This window comes from Pelodiscus sinensis, chromosome 3 (assembly GCF_049634645.1).
Source record: "Pelodiscus sinensis isolate JC-2024 chromosome 3, ASM4963464v1, whole genome shotgun sequence".
NCBI classification, from domain to species: domain Eukaryota; kingdom Metazoa; phylum Chordata; order Testudines; family Trionychidae; genus Pelodiscus; species Pelodiscus sinensis.
In genome coordinates, this window is record NC_134713.1 from 63507738 (window position 1) to 63526799 (window position 19062).

The 19062-nt window shown below is 43.7% G+C and overlaps 1 protein-coding gene across 5 annotated transcripts in view; it reads right to left on the minus strand.

Annotated features, from left to right (window-relative positions):
* Positions 1-19062, minus strand: part of RNGTT (RNA guanylyltransferase and 5'-phosphatase) — a 431251-nt gene that overhangs the window by 87235 nt on the left and 324954 nt on the right. For all 5 annotated transcript variants that reach the window (XM_075923868.1, XM_075923870.1, XM_075923869.1 and 2 more), the window contains one exon: positions 5763-5863. In XM_075923868.1, coding sequence (XP_075779983.1) covers positions 5763-5863 — 101 coding nt within the window. The remainder of the gene's footprint in view (positions 1-5762; positions 5864-19062) is intronic.

The following is a 19062-nucleotide window of genomic DNA, read 5'->3' on the forward strand; positions in this document are numbered from 1 at the left end:
TTTCCCCAAAATGTTCTCAAAATCTGGCTTTTTGGAGAACATACTTCAGATTTGTAAAGCATTTCTCCATTTGGGATAAATCCAGGGTGCTGCAGAAGAGCAGCTAAATATTACTGACATCTTCTTTCTGCTAACGTGCTTTGATTAACAGATCCCTTAGCAATAATATAGATCTGTATATTCATGTTCCTGAAGTTTTACTGCTATTAGGATAATTATAATTTAGGCAAAACACAAAAAAGTACTCAAAGGCTGAAGGGCTTGCAGTTGTGACACTACAACATGGGAAAACCTAAAGGGATTTCAAAATATTGGCAAGTGAAGATAAGGTTATTTTAAATCTATACAATACTAGCCAATTAGCCCATCATAAGATGGGATTTTCAGGACTCTCCTCCATGTTGGTCTTCTCTCCTGAGCCTCCGGTCTCTCACTCCGTCTCTCTCTCTCCCCTCCTCCTCCTGCCTTCTCCCTTCCTCTCTCTGTCTGTCTCTTTCTTTCTCTTCTCCTCCCTCTCTTGCCTTTCACTCGGGAGACCGTGAAGCCCAAATGGCTGTTTGGGCACTGCACTCCCCGTGATGCATGGGAAGAACGGAGCCTAAATGGTCACTTGCGCCACTTGCTCCCACGCGGCGGCCCAGCTGAGCGGCGCAGAAGGCAGCCGAGCCCCACGGCGGGAGGCGAAGGGGGGCAGGGCGGTGATGTTCATGGCCAGGGCCTGGGGCCGCTGTCACGCTGCACGTCACCGCCCGCCCCCCTTTACCTACTGCCATGGTGCTTGGCCGACTACTCCACCACTCAGCCAGGCCGCTGCGGGGGAGCAGGTGGCCGTTTGGGCTCCCCCACGGCGACCCGGCTGAGCGGCGCAGAAGTCAGCCGAGCGCCATGGCGGGAGGTGAGAAGGTGATGTACACAGCCAGGCACTGCCTCCTGGCCGCGTACGTCACTGCCCCACACCACTTTCCCTCCCGCCGTGGCACTCGACTGACTTCTGCACCGCCCAGCCGGTACGCCGCGGGGGAGCAAATGGCGCAAGTGGTTGCTTGGGCCCTGCGCTCCCCATGCTGCAGCCCCGTGCTGCATGGGGACCGCAGCACCCAAACGACCACTTGTGCCGCTTGCTCCCCCGCGGTGGCTCGGCTGGGCGGCGCAGAAGTCAGCCGAGTGCCACAGCAGGAGGCGAAGGACATGACTCAGACAGTGGCGCCGCCCAGAGGGAACAGCCAGCATTTCAGCGTTACAGTCACAGACATTGGGCTACTATATATATGATTGGAAATCTCCAGTTTTACTTTCTTGCTTTTGGGAGAAACAGGCCTTCCACCAACACTTTTTTCATTCAGCTGACTAATATATACATCTAAAATTGGACTGGGACTTGAGGCAAGCCTCTGTATTTCATAAAAAAACCCTAAAAAGCCCCTATAAAATCGTCCTTTTACTGGGTGGATCAATGCCTTAATTTACAGCAACTTGCTGTTGTTAATAATATTTTACTTTTACAGATACTTTTAATTCTGATGCTGCTTTATAAATCATGGGCTTGATCCTTCTCCTTTTTCATTCAATGGCCAAAGTTCCATTGACTTCAGTGGGAAAAGGACTGAATATATTAAAAATCATCCAACTATCCATCACTGAATCACATCTATGTCTGGAGTGGACCAGAGCCGCTACTTCACAAGACCGCTACTGATACAGAAGAATTTAGGGATGGAAACTGCATGTAAAACCACAGGAAGTAGGCTGAAAATAATTATACAAATTTGAATTTGATAGTAACTACAGACATCACCTTTTTTAGGTATGAAAACTACCACAAGATTATTACAAGTAATTAGGATCTCAGTTACACATCTTATCCAAAAGACACTCTACAACACACAGTGTCCCATAATCCAATGGTAAGGGCACTAGATAAGTACTACTGCAGTGAAAAGACTGATGACACTGCTTAAGTCACTGACACAGTTTAATTTGCAATGGAAGAAGTGCTGGGGATCAAGCAATTTTTAAATTTTCATAACTGAAACAGCAAACCCTGAGGTACAAGGGCTATGAATTAAGTCAAGAAGTGTTAGGACTCAGCCCTGTCAACCCCTGGCACAAATTGATCACTGCTAACATCACTTCCTCAAGTAACTTGAGTTTTCTTATAACTAGACCTGCATTAATACTATGTAGATTGTGAGCTCTGATAGATCTCTTCCTGAGGTGTTACAGATCGAGGTATTTGCCCATGTTTAAAGTAAAAGATAAAGGGAGGACTTGCTAATTGTGGGCAATAACCTTTGCTCACTATTTCAGAATCCATTTGTTCAGTTCTCCATGGAGAGCAGAAAAGATTCTCAAGTGTTTATTTGAGATAAATGCCTCTGCTTTGTCTCACCATTTGTCAGTGACTAATCAATATACGGACAAATTCTGATTCCATAAACACCACTGTTTAAGTGTATTGTAAAATAACTGATGAATTTCATGGAAGTTGACTAATCACTTTTGGATTGCTTAGCTATCAAATCTCTGTCCAGTATATAGTATTTTTGACCTAAGGGGGGAAAAAACCATTTTCCTTAATGGGTTGACAGTTGTATCAATACCTGCTTTTTCAGAAAGCCTAGCATGCTAAAAAACAAAAGGAAGCCCAATGCCATCATTTCAGAATTGCTAGCAGCAAGGCACCCACCCAGTTTAATGAAACAATTTTTTTGTTATTATAGAACTCAATCTAACAAGCACTTGTTCATAGCCATTTTATTACAGCAGTGCTCAGGGTCCTGACATGCCTTTTCAAAGCATAAATTTACGTGCTATTCTGATACTCTCGCAGCATCTAAAAATCTTTATATTACTGTTACTTCTTTCAAACAACTTTCCATTGTCTAGCCACGCTGGGAAAAAAAGACAAGTAGTAATGGATGTGCTTTAATTAGGCTGCAGTTTTATTAATTCAAACTGGGTGAGCAAACTATGGCCCATGGACCACATCCATCCCATCAGATGTTTTAATCTGGCCCTTGAGCTCCCACTGGAGAGCAGGCTCAGGGGCTTGCTCTGCTCTGCACTGCCATGGCTCTGAGGTGCACGTCACTCCTCCAGCACCTAAGTTTAGGGACTTCTGGTGGCTCAGCACAGTGTTCCCATCCCAGGTGCCAGCTCTGCAGCTTCCATTAGCCAGGAACCATGGCCAATGGGAGCTACAGGGGCAGGAACTGTGAACAGGGCAGTGTGCAGAGCTTCCTGGACACGACTCTGCATAGTAGCTAGAGGGGAGACATGCTACTGCTTCTGGGAGCTACTTGAGGTAAGTGCTATCCAGAGTCTATACCCCTGAATCTCCCCGCAGCATCTTTACCCCGTCCCAGCTTTGATCCCCCTCTAATTCTCTGAAACCTTGATTCCAGATAGGAGCATCCTCCTGCATTCCATACCCCTTATCCCTGGCTCTACCCCAAAGCCTGCACCTCCAGCCAGAGCTCTCACCTCCACCCACATCCCAATACACAGCCAGGAACCTTCTCCTGAACCCTGAACTCACTTCTGGCCTAACCCCTGAATCTGCACCCTCTGCTGGAGCCCTCATTCCCTCCCGTACTCCAAACCCCAATTTTGAGAGTATTAATAGTCTGCCACATGGTCTGCCACATTTTTTCCATACTGAGATGTAGCCTCAGGCCAAAAAGTTCACCTTCCCCTGATTTAAAATATCTGAAAATAATCATGAACAAATTGTACAATGCATGACATCAGCATTTCCTTGTTTCCACCTGTTTGGGAGGCTGCCTTCAGCTTTCCCTCTTTCCAACATATTCCCAGCCTGGCAAATATCAGGACCACACCAATTTCCCTATGAGAGTTAAGGAGAGACTTGAAAAGCGAGAGAGGATGAGTCTCTGTTGTATAAGACATTAGGAATTGGGATGTGAAAGGTCAACCAGTTAACATCACCCTAAATGGGTGATGCTTACCTGTTCCAGATAACCAGTAACTGCTGTGGGCAGGGAGTTGGGAGCGGCCAGCCAGCTCCAACATGGGATGGTGGCGGGAGCCCATGGGCTGGGGGTTACTCCTTTTAAAATAACTGATATTATCCAACAAAATTATAAATAAATACATTTCCATTTCTGCCAAGCCTACATATAAGTAACCACTTGCATAGTAATTTAGAAATCACTTCTGCATTTTGGGCACCAAACATAATAATGCTGCTGGAATATAATTTGAAAGTAAGAATCCCCATACTAAAACAGACCAAATATTCATCTAGTTAAATACCCTATCTCCAAAAGATTCTCAGAAAGTTTCTGGAAATTGTTCTTGTTTATAAGCATTTTCTTTTTCTAATCCAATATCAACATAAATCTACCAACTGAAAAAATTATAATCAACATACATTTTTGCTTATTATTTCTGTGTAAAATTGGTATCATCTTATCAAACACATACATGACAAAAAATGAAATAAGAGAACTTTTCTTATGTGGCCATCATGGCTCATTATTGCAACATTTTTAGGCTTCAGCAGAAAACACAAAAAACATCTTGCAATTAAATAACTTATGTAGCTAATACAGCTTAATTTTCATTATGGAAAATCTTCCTAGGGGGCAGCTATAATGTGATTACTATTAATATTTTTAAAGAGAGCAATGAGAACGTGATATTTGTTTTTTGTTTTAAACATCTGACACTCAAAAGCTAAACATAAAAAACAAACATTCTAATATATTTCCCAGTAGTAACAGTTTTTCTATTGGTTATTAAATTGACATTTTCTGTTGACATCTAAACAAATATTTCTTGGCTTTCTGTCCTTAGAATGAGACACTCTCACAATCTATCACCATTTATATATATTAACAAGACCTGCGAATATTTTGAAGTGTTAGATGTGCTATTATTACCATTACTCGATTCTGTTGGCTGAAATAATGAGCAAAATATAAATTAACTGAAAAACTACATTCTTCATAGTTACTAGAGGCATGAAGAGAAAAGTATATATCAAACTGTCAGCAGGAACGAGACCAGACACTAAAATATTAAACAACTTGAAAATCAATTAACTTGATTTTAAACAAAATCTCTTCCATGGAAAACATAATGTATTGACTTAAACTCCAGTACACTCACACATGGGAACTGCCATTGTATAACACATTAATGCAATTTAGAAGCAGCAGATGCACCAGACAGAGAAATATGTAGAAGTGTTGTATTCTAAAAAACATTTAAATGTCTTGGGTAATGAAACCTTATCTTCCTTAGTGGGGTTTTGGTAGATATTAAATAACTAATAAGTCAAAGAGATACATTAAAGCAAGGTCTTGAATAAATATTAACTGTCATATCATTTTGTTCACCTGTAGATAGATAATATTTTAACAAAGAACATTTTATTTTTACTTTATAAAAAAATAGGAGGTATTTTAAAAGTCCAAGCCGGAATAGACTGCTTAATTTATTTTAAAATGTATCTTCTTTCACAACAACAAATTAGGAAAATTAACCTATCTATATTATATACATCTGCAGTACAGCTTCTTGGTACAGTACCAATCACAAGTCAAAGAAACAACTGTCTATGCTTCTAATGCACTTCTGCTACAGAAAGTGAAGAGGAGTATGTGTGGAGGAGAAGGGGAGGTAAACCTAGAAAAGATCAAGATATAATACCAGAGAAATATTTTCTGCTAAGGACCATTCAGGTGAATATTTTAGATTATATTTAAAAAGGGTAAGGAAGGGAAGAGATTACATACCCTTCTCCACCAATTCTTGTTATCTTTAGACGAAAATCAACAGAATTCAGACTGGGTGGCTTCCATTTCAAAATATCATCACATCGACCAGGCCTGTATTTCTAAAGCAAATTAAAGAGCAGTTTAATTATGCTTTATTAGTTTTATTTTAAGTTAAAATTCAGCATTTTCTACTTTATTAACTGTTTATTTCTGGGATAGTTGTAGTTAAGAATATTCTTTTAGTTGAAGTATTTGGCAACATGTACGATAAAATACAATACTTAGGTGTAACAAAGTAGTCACCATTTCATTTTACACCTGATTTGCTATCCCACTGTATTCAAACAACTGCACAGGACAAAGAACCGAGAAAGTAATTATAAATTAACATACTTGATATCTTCCTGCTAATAACATGATAATATGCTCTTAGAAAGGTAGTTTTCACATGGAAACTCAAACTGAGATGAAACAGAATAATAAGAATCTAAAATGCTGGCAACACACATATAACAATTTTTTTGCACCCTCAAATTTCTCAGACTATTTTGAGATGAGTGATTCTGTAAGCTGTACTGCTTTTTGTATTTGGTTATGGGTTGCTTTTTTATTTAAACACAATGTGAATAAGTCATGGTAAGCCATGTTTTTTCTCAGATCCAATCAGAAACATTTTTTCTATCGATCGAAGATTGTGCTGTGTAAAGATTAAAGAAAACCATACCAGCTACCTTTTGTATGCTGCTTCTCTATCCAGGAAAAATAAGCCTAAGAAATAGAGTACTTGTTCGACTGACACGTAGAATAGAAGGAAAAGTGTATTATGTTAAGTATTCAGAAATACAATAGAAGTCATCAGTTCATTATATTAAAAAAAAAGTCAGACAGTGGATTAGGGTTGACAGTGTGTAAGGAGAACTACCTTAGAACCCACTATTATATGATGGTATTTGCATGTAAACTAGGACACACTTATGTGATTCACATGTAAGAAATTTAAGAGATGGGGTTTAGTCTGAAGTTCTTGTTTACTATTTCTATTTCTTTATAATGTAAAAGAATCAATCCTCTCTTATATCATCAGAGGTAACACTAATAACCCTCATTATGGTTCATTAAATTCATAGGTGCTCCCAACCAAACAGACACACTTCCACTCTTTTACTCCTGGATCAATCATTTCTGTGGAATTAACAATATATGATTGTGTAAGGGGACTGTTACCCCTTACTAAAACTCTGTGGGAGTTTTTGGTTTGCCAGCTCACAGTATCTGAAGGGGAAGAGTTCATGAGACTGACTGACCCCAGAGACAATGGAAAGCAGCCAACACTCCAGCTCAGCCTGATTGACAGGTTGGACAGGCCAGTGAGGACAGTGAGAGGCCAGGCCCCGTCCTCCCTGTGAGCTGGGATTGTTCTGGCTCTGTCTCTGAACAAACAAGCTGTGTGCAGAAGTGGTCCTGCAAAGACAGAGAGCTGAAATAGGAGTACAAGCTGTGTGAAGAAGTCCTGCAAAAACAGGGAGCTGATAGACTGCCCTAGCAAAGCAAGCTGTGTGCCGAGGGGCAGTTTTTGCAGCAGCTGAGCCTGACACACACAGCTCAAGAGCGCAGACCCTGTGTTGAGCAGCAGACTGGCAGTGCTCAGAGTGCCAAAAGGAACAGAGAAGCAATGCAAGAAGCTAGGGACTGGCCACACAGCACAGCCTGCAGCTGGGAACTGCAAAGTGTGGGGAGAGACTCTGGACTGGGAGAGGGGTCTGGCCACTTAGAGCTTGAGGCTGTGTGGTCACTGCCAGAGCAAGTGTGTCCAGCCTGCAGCCCCCTGCAGCACATCCAAGGACTCTAAGGGGCCTGTAAGGAAGAGACTGTGGACTGTCCTTACACTCTGCAGGCTGCTGTTTTGATGTCCCTGTGCTACAGAGCAGGGCTGTGTGTTCTCATTTAACCATTCTCATTTTGTCTTATTCTTTTCTCTTTAATCAATTGTTGTTTAATAAATTGTATTTGCTTTGAACCTTATGAAGTGATCACTGGGCCAAGAAGGCCTGCAGTGTGAAGAGAGCACCTCGGAGTGGGGACACCCTAACTCCTGCCCCTAGTGACTACAAGGTCAGGGATTAAGCCCCAGGAAACCTGGGCCCAGCCTTGTTGGGGTTTCAAGGGCTCTGCTACTCAGGAGAGTGGAGGGGCAGCCCTCAGGATCAGGGAGCCGTGGGGTAAAGGAAGTGGGAGCGGGGACTCAGATCCTTTCGCTGGTTCATTTCACCGGGGTGTAGAGAAGCCAGGAAAGTTCCCCACAATAGCGGGATCATTCCCCCGCTTACAATTGCACTGTAAAAGTGAACTGTTTTTCATTGTTCCACCAGGTATGTATACAAGTGTGAGGTATCCAGCTGTCTGAATACCCTTCTGCAAAGAGCCTAGAATACTCTTGATGAAATACAAAAAGAGTCACAAACCACAAAATATTAATCTCTTTTCCTTCTTAGAGTCAGTTCATGTTAGATCTTCCAGCTGCCATTTCTGGCATCTCTATTTCCATACCTACCAGTCACTGCATCTCACTGTTGTTTCTCTCCCACCTTTTCCCTTGCAAGAGTAATTGGTGAAAGACCCTGAGTCTGAAACACTTACATTCTTTCAAGGGAGGCTATGTGGTTCATTTCTCGCCATACTAATGTGTATTTTCAAACTATAGTTTTATCACTAAAGTGCTAAAAAGAAGATCAATATTAATATTATATAGACTTACTTATCTTAACCGAATAAGAAAATAAAACAAGAAAAGTATTACTCAGAGTAAGCTCTTTAACCTTTCCAGACTGCATTATTGTACAGGTTGGCCCTCCATGGTGCGGCACCCTTGGGACTTGACCTGTCACTCATGTAAAGGACCAATGCCAATCTGACTGTTTCAAGACTTCTAATTAAACATTTCCTCATATAACACATGGAAACCTTTCTCTTAACTCTTTTATTTTTGGTGCTTTAGACTAGTGATGTGAAAGTGTCACTGTGTACAGTTAACTGATTAGCCCAGGCTCATCAGTCAATCTTCATGGTTACATGCAGGCTCCCAGTATGCACAGGGCGACAGCTTTTAAGCCAGCTCCCAATGTGTACAGGCTCAAACCTGTATATCAGCTCTTTCTACCCTTTGCACTACTGCCTCTGTAAGCCAGCTCCCCACACGCACCAGTTCCTGGGGAGCCAAATGCCACCTGTGCGTAACTGCTGAAATTTTCAATGGTTACATGATTACTTAATTACATTAATTTTAACATCCCTAATTTAGACAGGGACAGATAAAGGGAGACTGAAATTTAAAGTAACCTAGATTTAAGATCCACAGATCAGGATTTCTATGCCAGATCCTGAACTGAGAAATTCCAAAGGCTTCAAAGGATTGTAAGCAGATACTAGGTACTCTCTTGTAGGTTGAGGATTTTTAAAACTTGTGATTCTATTCATTTCTTGCCTGGACACTGAAGGCTATATAGGCCAAACCTGCGTCTTTGAAAATAACATTTCCTAGATAGTGGAAAAACTATGCCAGGCTGTCTATGTATGGCATTATGTTCTTGAAGAAATGCATTTAAACTGTGAAAGCCACCTCAGATCTACCACACCATGGATATAAAACAAGCTCTTAATAAAAAAAATGAATTTGCACTAAATTACCAAATCATCTTAAAGCCCAATGTAAAACCAACTGCAGAAGAAGAGAGAATGAAGAATTATTCTAAGGTTATGGATGAAAAGTTTGGGTATGTCTACACTAGCCCCCTAGTTCGAACTAGGGAGGCTAATGTAGGCATTTGAAGTTGCAAATCAAGCCCGGGATTTAAATATCCCACGCTTGATTTGCATCTTCCCGACCGGTCGCCATTTTTGAAATTTATAAGTCCGGACTAACTGCCTGCATCTACACGCAGCAGGGACCCGGTATTTCGAATTAAAGCCCCTAAATCAAACTACCTGAAGCAGCGGAAACTTAACAGCCTTGGACATACATTTGTGGCAACGGTAAAAATTTCAAAATTATTGTTGACAAACATCACACTTGCCAAGGGCAACAATAATTTGCATAAGGAGATCTAAGAGAACATGCCCAAGAAGTAATGGCAGTACAAACATACTAGCACAGGCCCTCATCGAAAGAAAAAAAAACATAAGTGATCCACTAACATTTCTCTAAACAGTTTGAAAGGGGCAGAGAGTAGTTGGATCTTGAAACTTACTGTTCTCATTACAGGAAACTGTCGACATGAAGGTCTCAAACTCACAGAAATCTAGTTTAAAATGAAATCTCAGCCTGCCAAAACACATTAATAATCCTCGTGAAGGGGTTTTATTTCCTTATTGAGTGATCACATACACACCAAACAGTACTGAGCCCTTGTCAACACTAAGTACTGAATCAAAATACTGTTTAAATGTTAGGTTGAAGTAATCAAGGATTTGGCACCTGAAGCATGTGACAGACTCACATTAGATCAACCCTAGCACATTACAGAGCTATTCTATCTAAAATTATAAATTGTTCTAGCAAATACATTCATAGTTTTAAAGCAAAAGCTGAATAAATCTGTCTAAGATCTAACTGCTCACTGAAATGGTAAATAAACAGTAAATATGACAAATTTACCCTGAGCAGAAAACAATTATAAACGCTTAGTTCCTCTTTTCAAGTATATTAATCTAAATGCCATCTGAAAGTGAAGATTAATGCTTCAATATGAAGCCTATTAATTCACTCCAACCACAGAAATCAGAACTGTTAAATATTGCTCCCAGAAATGTATACTGGCAACTTAAAAACCAGTTAAATTGTTAAGTAATTGTTAGGGAAATTTTCTTATCTGTTGATGCTCCCTTCCATGTTTAGCTCATTAGAAAGAAGTTGAGCATGTACGTTTTGAAGGCGCACATCATATCCATGGTTGATCCATTATCAGGCTTCGCTCCAGTCCTTGGTTTTGCAGGACGATCTTGCTTTGGTCTCCAAAATCTCGTGTCTCTGTTAAAGCAGCTTCTGTCCTGCAGTGCAGGCTGGGCTCAGTTCCCCACACTGCGTATTGTGACTGGGCTTCTGGTTGCACAGGGTTTCACCATGGTTCTGGTTTGACCCAACCCCCTTCACTTCCCAACAGGGAGGTTGGTGAGTGGGCCATATTTCAGAGAGGGGCCCTATGACATGGCACTTGTGCTTGCCACTCTAATTTGATGCAGCTACCTCCACATGAGGGAGATCTGAAAAATTTGAGCTGTGTTGTGACCCATGCACCAAGGGCCAGGTAGCAACACTACAAGTGGGAAGCTAAATGCTGCAAGACCTGTAGGTCAGAAGTCAAAGCATCTGCTGCTACAAGCTTAGCGGAGGGTAGGCTCTCTTCCCCATAAACAGCACCTGATTGTGCACTCCAGAGGGTCTCCTACCACAGAGAGTAGGGCGGCACCCTCACCCCAGGGTAGTACCCATTCTGCTCTAGACACTTGAAATGTTGGAAGATCTGTACCACACCAATAAGAAGTTTCCAGAGATCCTGATATGTCCGGTCACCACTGGAGGATACTATGGCTGACATTATGTCTATCTACAACCTCTCTTTTGGGAGCTTGTGTTTTCAAAGTTCATACTGTGAACCTGAAAAAAAAAAAGATCTTCATGGAGGACTATTGAGAGGTATTAGTGACAAATATTGCAACCACATGCATTATATTGCACATGAGAGCATCTTGTATTAAGATTAAGCATGGCTTATGTATCATTGTGGGCCAAGGATTCTGTACAACTCCAGAAAGGGAAGGTTGCTTTTAGCTCCTTCAGGAACTAAAAACAGTTGAGAGTGATTAAGGTGACTCACTCAAGTTGTGACCCCATACTCCAGGGGCCAGGTTGCAGAGAGATACTAACCCCTGCGGAGGCTTGAAAATTCTATTTTGAACAGGGCTTTCCAGATACCAACAGACAAAGAACGGGCTTTTGACATAAAAGACTGCATTTAAACTGATTTGAGGGCTGGTGGTCTTTCTGTTTCTAACGGATAGGACCTTACAGACAGGAGTCACCAATTGTTGCAGAAAGTCTGGAAAGTCTTTGACCTACAAGGGGCTGCATTTGACTAATTGGGTGACCTCTGGTAAACTTTTAGCAGGTGTACAGGAACTTCTATTGTTTATTGTATTCTCTCTGTAATACTTTTTTTACCTTAAGAATAAAATTTACAAACTTATAGCTTCAATTGCTTAAATATTTGTAAATACAATATTCACCAACAGAAGAAGTAAAGTAGAAAAGATAAAGTAAAATAAAAAGATTTATTTTGACCAGATTAACTAACTAGTCATTTTAAAAATCAATATCTGATTATGGTGCACTTCCTCTAGAAGGGTAAATAATATCATAAATATCTTCCAGAATAAAGAACCAAATGACATCATTTCATAAAATGACGACTGCTATTGTATATGCAATAATCTGTAAACAGCTATCAACATTTCTTTCATATTGTGGCAGAGCAATGACCTTGGGGTCCTGCTCTACTAGGCAGTTAGCGTTTGCCTCAGAGGCTTGCTGTCCACAACACAGAGGGAAGGGTCACAGCTTACTGAGCCACCTTCATCATAGGCCAGTCAATTGGCTTGGAGTGGAACCCCTTCTTGCTCCCAGACTCCCCTCTTAGGTGTAGTCTCTGCAGTGGTGTGGGGAAGTCTGGGGGAAAACCAGGCCCACTCTCTACTCTGGGTTCTGGTCTAAGGACCCTAAGGGCAGTGCCAACATGCAGTGTTTCCTTCACTATCAATGCTGAAGTCCACCCAGGGACACTTCCTTAAATGACCTTTCCCATTACCTTCTTAGTACCTAAGCACATCCTTCCTGCTCCTCCACAGTGCACCTCCTTACTTCTAGTCCTTAGCTCCTATGCTCCCCTGAAGCCTTTTAAACTAGCCCCAGCAAGTCCTTAATGGGCTGTCACAGTATTTTGATTAGTTTGTCTATTGTTCTAGGTGCCTGCCTGACTTAATTGCTCCACAGCAGCCCCTGCCCAGGTCATTCAGGGAACAGAAAATTATTCATCTAGTGGCCAGTATTATTTACCTTCCATCAAGCTACTGTAGCTGACTGTATCAAGGTCAGTCACAGTATCCAATAATCTATGGCTGTAATGTATGAATGATATAGCCCCTATTTTATTACTTAATACTTTGGTATTAAGAATACATAGTTATCCTTATGCAAGTCATCACAGGAGTAATGCCGAAAATCTCAATGGGATAAGAGGTCTAAAATGTTTCACTCTGCTGATATTAAGAAATATCCAGCATCTTTGTTATGCTTATCTACATGCTACAGTTACACTGTAACATCTACCTTCTTAAACTATCAAATTCCTCTGTGTTTTATTTAAAATACGAATCAGAGCTTTTATATTCAACATACAGAAGTCTGTGGATATGGGAATATGAGGGGGTGCAGGGTTGGTATGTGTGGGGGTGCAGCAGTGTTATGATGCTGTGGCCAGATGGAGGCTGGGCCCCAATTGGGGGCTTGTTGGCCAGGCTTCCTATTCAAATTAAATAAAATATTATGGACAACACAAAAGGTTTCAACATTGTCTTTATTTATGGCAGGGGTGGAGAACCTTTTTTGGGTCAGGGGCCACTGAGTTTGGGTTAAGGAGGCAGTTGTGACCCAAGGCACAGGACTGGAGTGCAGGGGTTGACCTAGCGTAGAGGATGAGGTATAGGGGAGTGCAGGGATTTTGATTTCTACCTAAGGGAGGGGATTAAAGTGCAGGGGTTTGAATTGTGACCAGGGCAGGAGTGGATTGTGATCTGGGAGAGTGGATTGGGGTGCAGGTCTGGGAGGGGGTATGGGCTCAGATAGGAGGTTCTCCCTAGCTCTGGGGGAGTGGATAGGGGCACAGCCGCAGCAATCCACTTTTGAAATGTACAAGAGTCCCAGTTGCAACTCTTGTACATTTCAAAGTGGAAGCACCTCACGGAGCCTTGGGCCAGAGAAGGACTCAGAGAGTCTACCCCCTCCTCCCCCCCAGGCCTGGGCTCCACATGGTGTTTCAATATTTGAAATGCACAATAGGCTCTAGTACATTTCAAAGGAGGAATGTAGCAGGACACATCCACCTTTGAAATGTAGCAATAGTCAGGCAGGCTCTTGCTACATTTCAAAGCGGAAGCACCCTTATCAACCCTGGGGACTATCAAATAATTATTTAACCTCTAGGTTCTGGTGCAGTTACACAATTATTAGATTAATTGATAACTAGCATCCCAATAGCTATCATGTCCCCTTTTAGTCTTCTCTTTTCCAAACTAAACAAACCCAGATATCCGAAAAGGCAACACACAGAAACCTGTTAGAGAATACTTTAACCTGCCTGAATACTCATTAATGGATCTCAAAGTCACCATGATGTTTCAGGCCAATTCTACAAGCCAAATACACCGGGAAGGGTTGGAACTTAACTTCATTTACAAGTTTGATTCCTATCCGAGAGGAATGAATAAAGATATTGACTGTCTCGCACACTACCTTCCACATCCTAATGACTTAACCAACCAACCAATGGGTACTTATGGAGGTGCAAATTTTTCTTATGGTCCTCTTGTAACTTGAACAATCTAATTCACTATTCCTCCCCCCCCCCTTTCCTCCTCCCCCTCCACTGCCTTCCCTTATTCTTGGATCTGGACTTTTAATACTCCAGTCATTTGCAGGACTGGGTTGTACCCACAAAAGCTCATGATATCATCTACATGTTTTGCTAGTATTTAAGGTGCTGGTAGACTATTTGTTGTTTTTAAGTTTTTCCAATTCTTTCAGTCTTCCCTCATAAATGAGGGTTTCTAGAACTTTAATAATTTTTGTTCCTCTTCTCTGGACCCTCTGCAACATCTCCACATTCTTCTTGGAGTGCGGTTCCTAGAACTGGAAACAATCAGCGCAGAGTAGAGCAGAAAATTATGAAATCTCATTAAAATTATATCCTCTTATCAAATATTTGCAGAATTGCAAATGTAACAATTTTACAAAAAGTGCTGGGATGATTGGGGGAATTATACTTAATTGAGTCTTATTTTATCACTTCAACCAGTTTTTTCGATGTTACAGAACCATATGAAACCTTAATAAACATGAAGGCTTCCTAAATAAAAGTCCCATTTCTCTAATCTTCCATTGATAAAATGTCTTCACTGTGACCTTTTAGGCTCCTAAATTTACATTTTTACTGCCACTGACTTCAATAAGATTTGTGGGTGCTCAGGATCAAGCCATTTATATTTGGGTGTTTTAATATAGTGTGGCGGGGTCAGTCCCACTCCTGGGCCCCAACCCCTGTTCAACCTACTGTCCCACAGTTTAGGAGTCACAGTATCAGACTCACTTGCCTTGTTTTGGTGTTTGTCCCTCTGTTGTCTCCCTGCAGCCTTTAGCAGGGCCAATGCTGTTCTGCTTGGCTCCTCCGGTCTCCTTATCAATTGTTTTTCTCTAACTCCAAACTCCTCCTTCACACACTCTCAACGCTCAAAACTCCTTCTCAACTCTCTCTCCCCCCACCCCCCTACAGGGAGGGTTTTTAAAGAGGCCTTGTAGCAGCCTGAATCAGCTTCACCTGGCTCTTAATTAATTTGCAGCCACCCCAGTCTCAACTGCCCCTAATTAGCCAGGATTGCTGCTGTTCCCTCTGCAAGAGCTGCCTCTCTCTCCTTCCACCAAGCCCTTTAACTTGCTCTGTCACATATCCCCCTCCCCTGCTCAACACTATGGGGTTGGGCTACTTGGGGCGGCAGGCAGTGCACCCTCGATAGGCCGTCGGTGTTGCCATGCTTGGCTCCGGTCCCATGTTTCACTTGGAAATGGAATGGTTGCAGGGACAGGAAGCACCACATTACTCTTGCATTCCTGTCTTTATTCCGGTGCATTCACTGTTGGGGCGCGTGCTCTGTGACGAGGGTGAACTGTCGTCCGAGCAGGTAGTATCGTAGGCTCTTCATGGCCCACTTCACTGCGAGGCATTCCTTCTCTACAATGGCATAGTTTCTTTCCCTTGGGAGGAGCTTCTGACTTAGGTATACTATAGGATGCTCTTCTTTCCCGACCATTTGGGACAATACCACACCCAACCCGACTTCAGAGGTGTCGATCTGTAGTAGAAACTCCCTCTCAAAATCTGGGGCTATGAGCACTGGGTCACTGCACAAGGCTGATTTTAAATCGTTGAATGCGTCCTCTGCTACTGGGGTCTATTTCACCACATCTGGGCCCTGGGCTCTCATTAAGTCTGTCAGGGGACATGCCCTGGAAGCTACGTGGGGGATAAACCTCTGGTAATACCCCACTAGTCCCAAGAATGCCCAGACCTCTTTCTTTCGTACAGGCCAGGGCCAATTCTGTGTTGTAGCCACTTTATTCAACTGGGGCCTCACTAATCCCCTCCCTACTACATACCCCAGGTATTTGGCCTCTGCTAGTCTCATTGCATATTTTGCTGGGTTTGCAGTTAGGTCAGCTTCCCTTAAGCTGTCCAGTACAGCCGCCATCTTCTCCAAATGTGTCCCCCAGTCTGGGGTGTGGATGATGACATCATCAAGATAAGCAGCTGCATATGCACGGTGAGGGTGCAGTAGCTTGTTCATAAGTCGCTGGAAAGTTGCAGGGGCCCCATGTAGTCCAAATGGGAAGACGGTGTACTGATATAGGCCCTTGGGGACGGCAAAGGCTGTCTTCTCTCTGGCTTCCCTGGCCAAGGGAATTTGCCAGTACCCCTTGGTCAGATTGACGGTGGACAAAAACCCAGCCTTTCCCAGCTGATCTATGAGCTCATCTATTTGTGGCATGGGGTATGCGTTAAACTTTGACATCTCATTCAATTTCCAGAAATCACTGCAAAAACAGAGGCTGCCATCAGGCTCAGGCACTAAAACAATGGGGCTGGACCATTGGCTGTGGGACTCCTCAATGACACCCAGTTCCAGCATTTTTCTTACTTCTTTTCATACCTCCTTGAGCTTTGCTTCTGGGATTCAGTAGGGTCTAACATTCACTCTTATTCCTGGGTCTGTGATTATGTGGTGCTTGACCTCAGGGCCAGACTCTGTTGAGAACACATCTGAGTGTCGCTCCAGCATCTGAGTGTCGCTCCAGCATCGCAAGAACCTCTCCCCCCCAGCCTGGGGTTAATTCTGGGGAGAACCCCACCTGTCCCTGTTGGCTTTCATCTAGTATTGCTGCCCCCAGGGCAGTCAGCTCCACCTCCCTGTCTTGCCATGGTTTCAGCAGGTTAACATGGTAGATTTGTTCAAGTTTCCAGCGACCAATTGCCCACCTGGAATTTCCGGACTGTCGCCGGACGGTTGTAGTAGGTTTGCTGGGCCTGCTGGGCTTTTTCTAGGTGCTCTCTTACAATGAGGGAAAACCGGAGCGATCTTGTCCTTCATCCGGAGAACATGCTCTACGATATTGCGTCTGTGGTTTGGCTGTTCCACCCAGGTCTCTTTGGCGAGGTCTAGGATGCCTCGGGGGTTTCACCCATATAGCAGTTCAAATGGGGAAAAAGCTGTGGAAGCTTGTGGCACTTCCCGGATGGCAAACATGAGGCATGGGAGTAGAGCATCCCAATCTTCCCATCCCGACTCACTACCTTCCGAATCATGTCCTTGAGGGTGCGGTTGAACCACTCGACAAGGCCATCCATCTGTGGGTGGTATACTGATGTCCTCAGGGCCTGTATGTGAAGCAGTGCACACAGGTCCTTCATTAACTTAGAAACAAAGGGAGTATGCTGGTCGGTTAGGATCTCCTTGGGTATCTCCACCCTCGAGAAGATTTGAACTCACTCCCCTGATATTGTCTTAGAATGGGTATTTCTCAGGGGTTCTGCCTCAGGGTATCGGGTGCCATAGTCCAGGACCACTAATATGCTCCGGTGTCCTCAGGCTGACTTTTCGAATGGGCCTACTAGGTCCATAGCGATGCGCCCAAAAGAGATCTTAATAATAGGTAGGGGTACCAGTGGGGATCTTAAGTGTGGCTGGGGCCCATGAAGCTGGCATTCGGGGCAAGAGGCACAATACCATCGGACCTCCACAAATCCCCCTTGATAGTGTAGTAGGTTCTAGGGCCTTCCTTCTACGGGGACCTCATTTACTTCAACTATCTCTTTACGAATGTTTTGATACAAGGGGTCGTTGGCCTGATCCTGTCCAAAATTTTCAAGTGAGGGCCCTACCTGCCTGGACTCTGGGGAACCTTCGGCCCCTTCCATACTAGGGGGCCCTCCTGAGCTAGGCCCAGCCTCAGGCTCGTCCACCTCTCGCAGTGCTGCATTATTGGTTGGCTGAGTTTCCCCACCAACCCGGCCCTGCCTTAGGTTCTGGGTCAGGATTTGAGTGCCCCGTCTCTTGGCCGCCCTCCTTTCCTGCCTTGATTTCCGGGGTTTCCCAGGATCAGAAAATAGGTCCTGGGAAAATTAGTGAAAGCTTGGGAGTGGGCTCTCTTCCTTTCCCTCAGTTGTAGGGAGCAGGTTTACTAAAACCAGGGAAGCCCGATCACAAGTGGGTATGGGAACTTCGGAACCACCCCCACTGCAACCCTTGTGACATTCCCCTGGATCTCTATTTGTACAGGGACAACAGGGTAATAACTGACATCTCCATGGACTCAGGAGATTCCTGTGCACTTGGCATTGGTCAGCTGATTGGTCTCAGGGCAGCTGATGGAACCATATGTGACAGTGCTCCGAGTCCACCAGGGCTGTGGTCTCTACCCCGTTCATCTTAATGGGTCAGGTGTACAGATGGGGGGCCATTGCTAGGCCTGCCAAATTTATGAGAGTACAGGGGCCTCCCAGGTCCCCTAGGTCACATTGCATGGGTTCTGTCATGTTTGGACAGTGTGCCGCTATATGCCTATCTCCCCACACGTGTAGCATCGATACCCTGCCTGGGGCATCCCCCTATTTCTTAGGCTACTGGGACTTACCCCCTGACCTTCCTGCCCCCGGTTCCCAAGTCCCTTCATGGCCTCTGGCCGCTCTTCTGTCTCCCTCTTTCCCAGCAAAGTCTTACTCGAGGGTTCGGAGCCACGGGACTTTGGTGGCTTTGCTGAGGGGTTGCAAAAGTCCTTCACCTGTTAATTGTCTTTCCACGAGGGCTACCATCTCATCATATGAAGAGAGGTCATTCTGGCTGACCCAGACTCGCAGATCGGGTGGTAGGCCCCTCATAAACGGGTCCAGGACACCAATTTCCACGATCTTCTCCAGGCTGTAGGTCTCCGGCCCGCAACCAT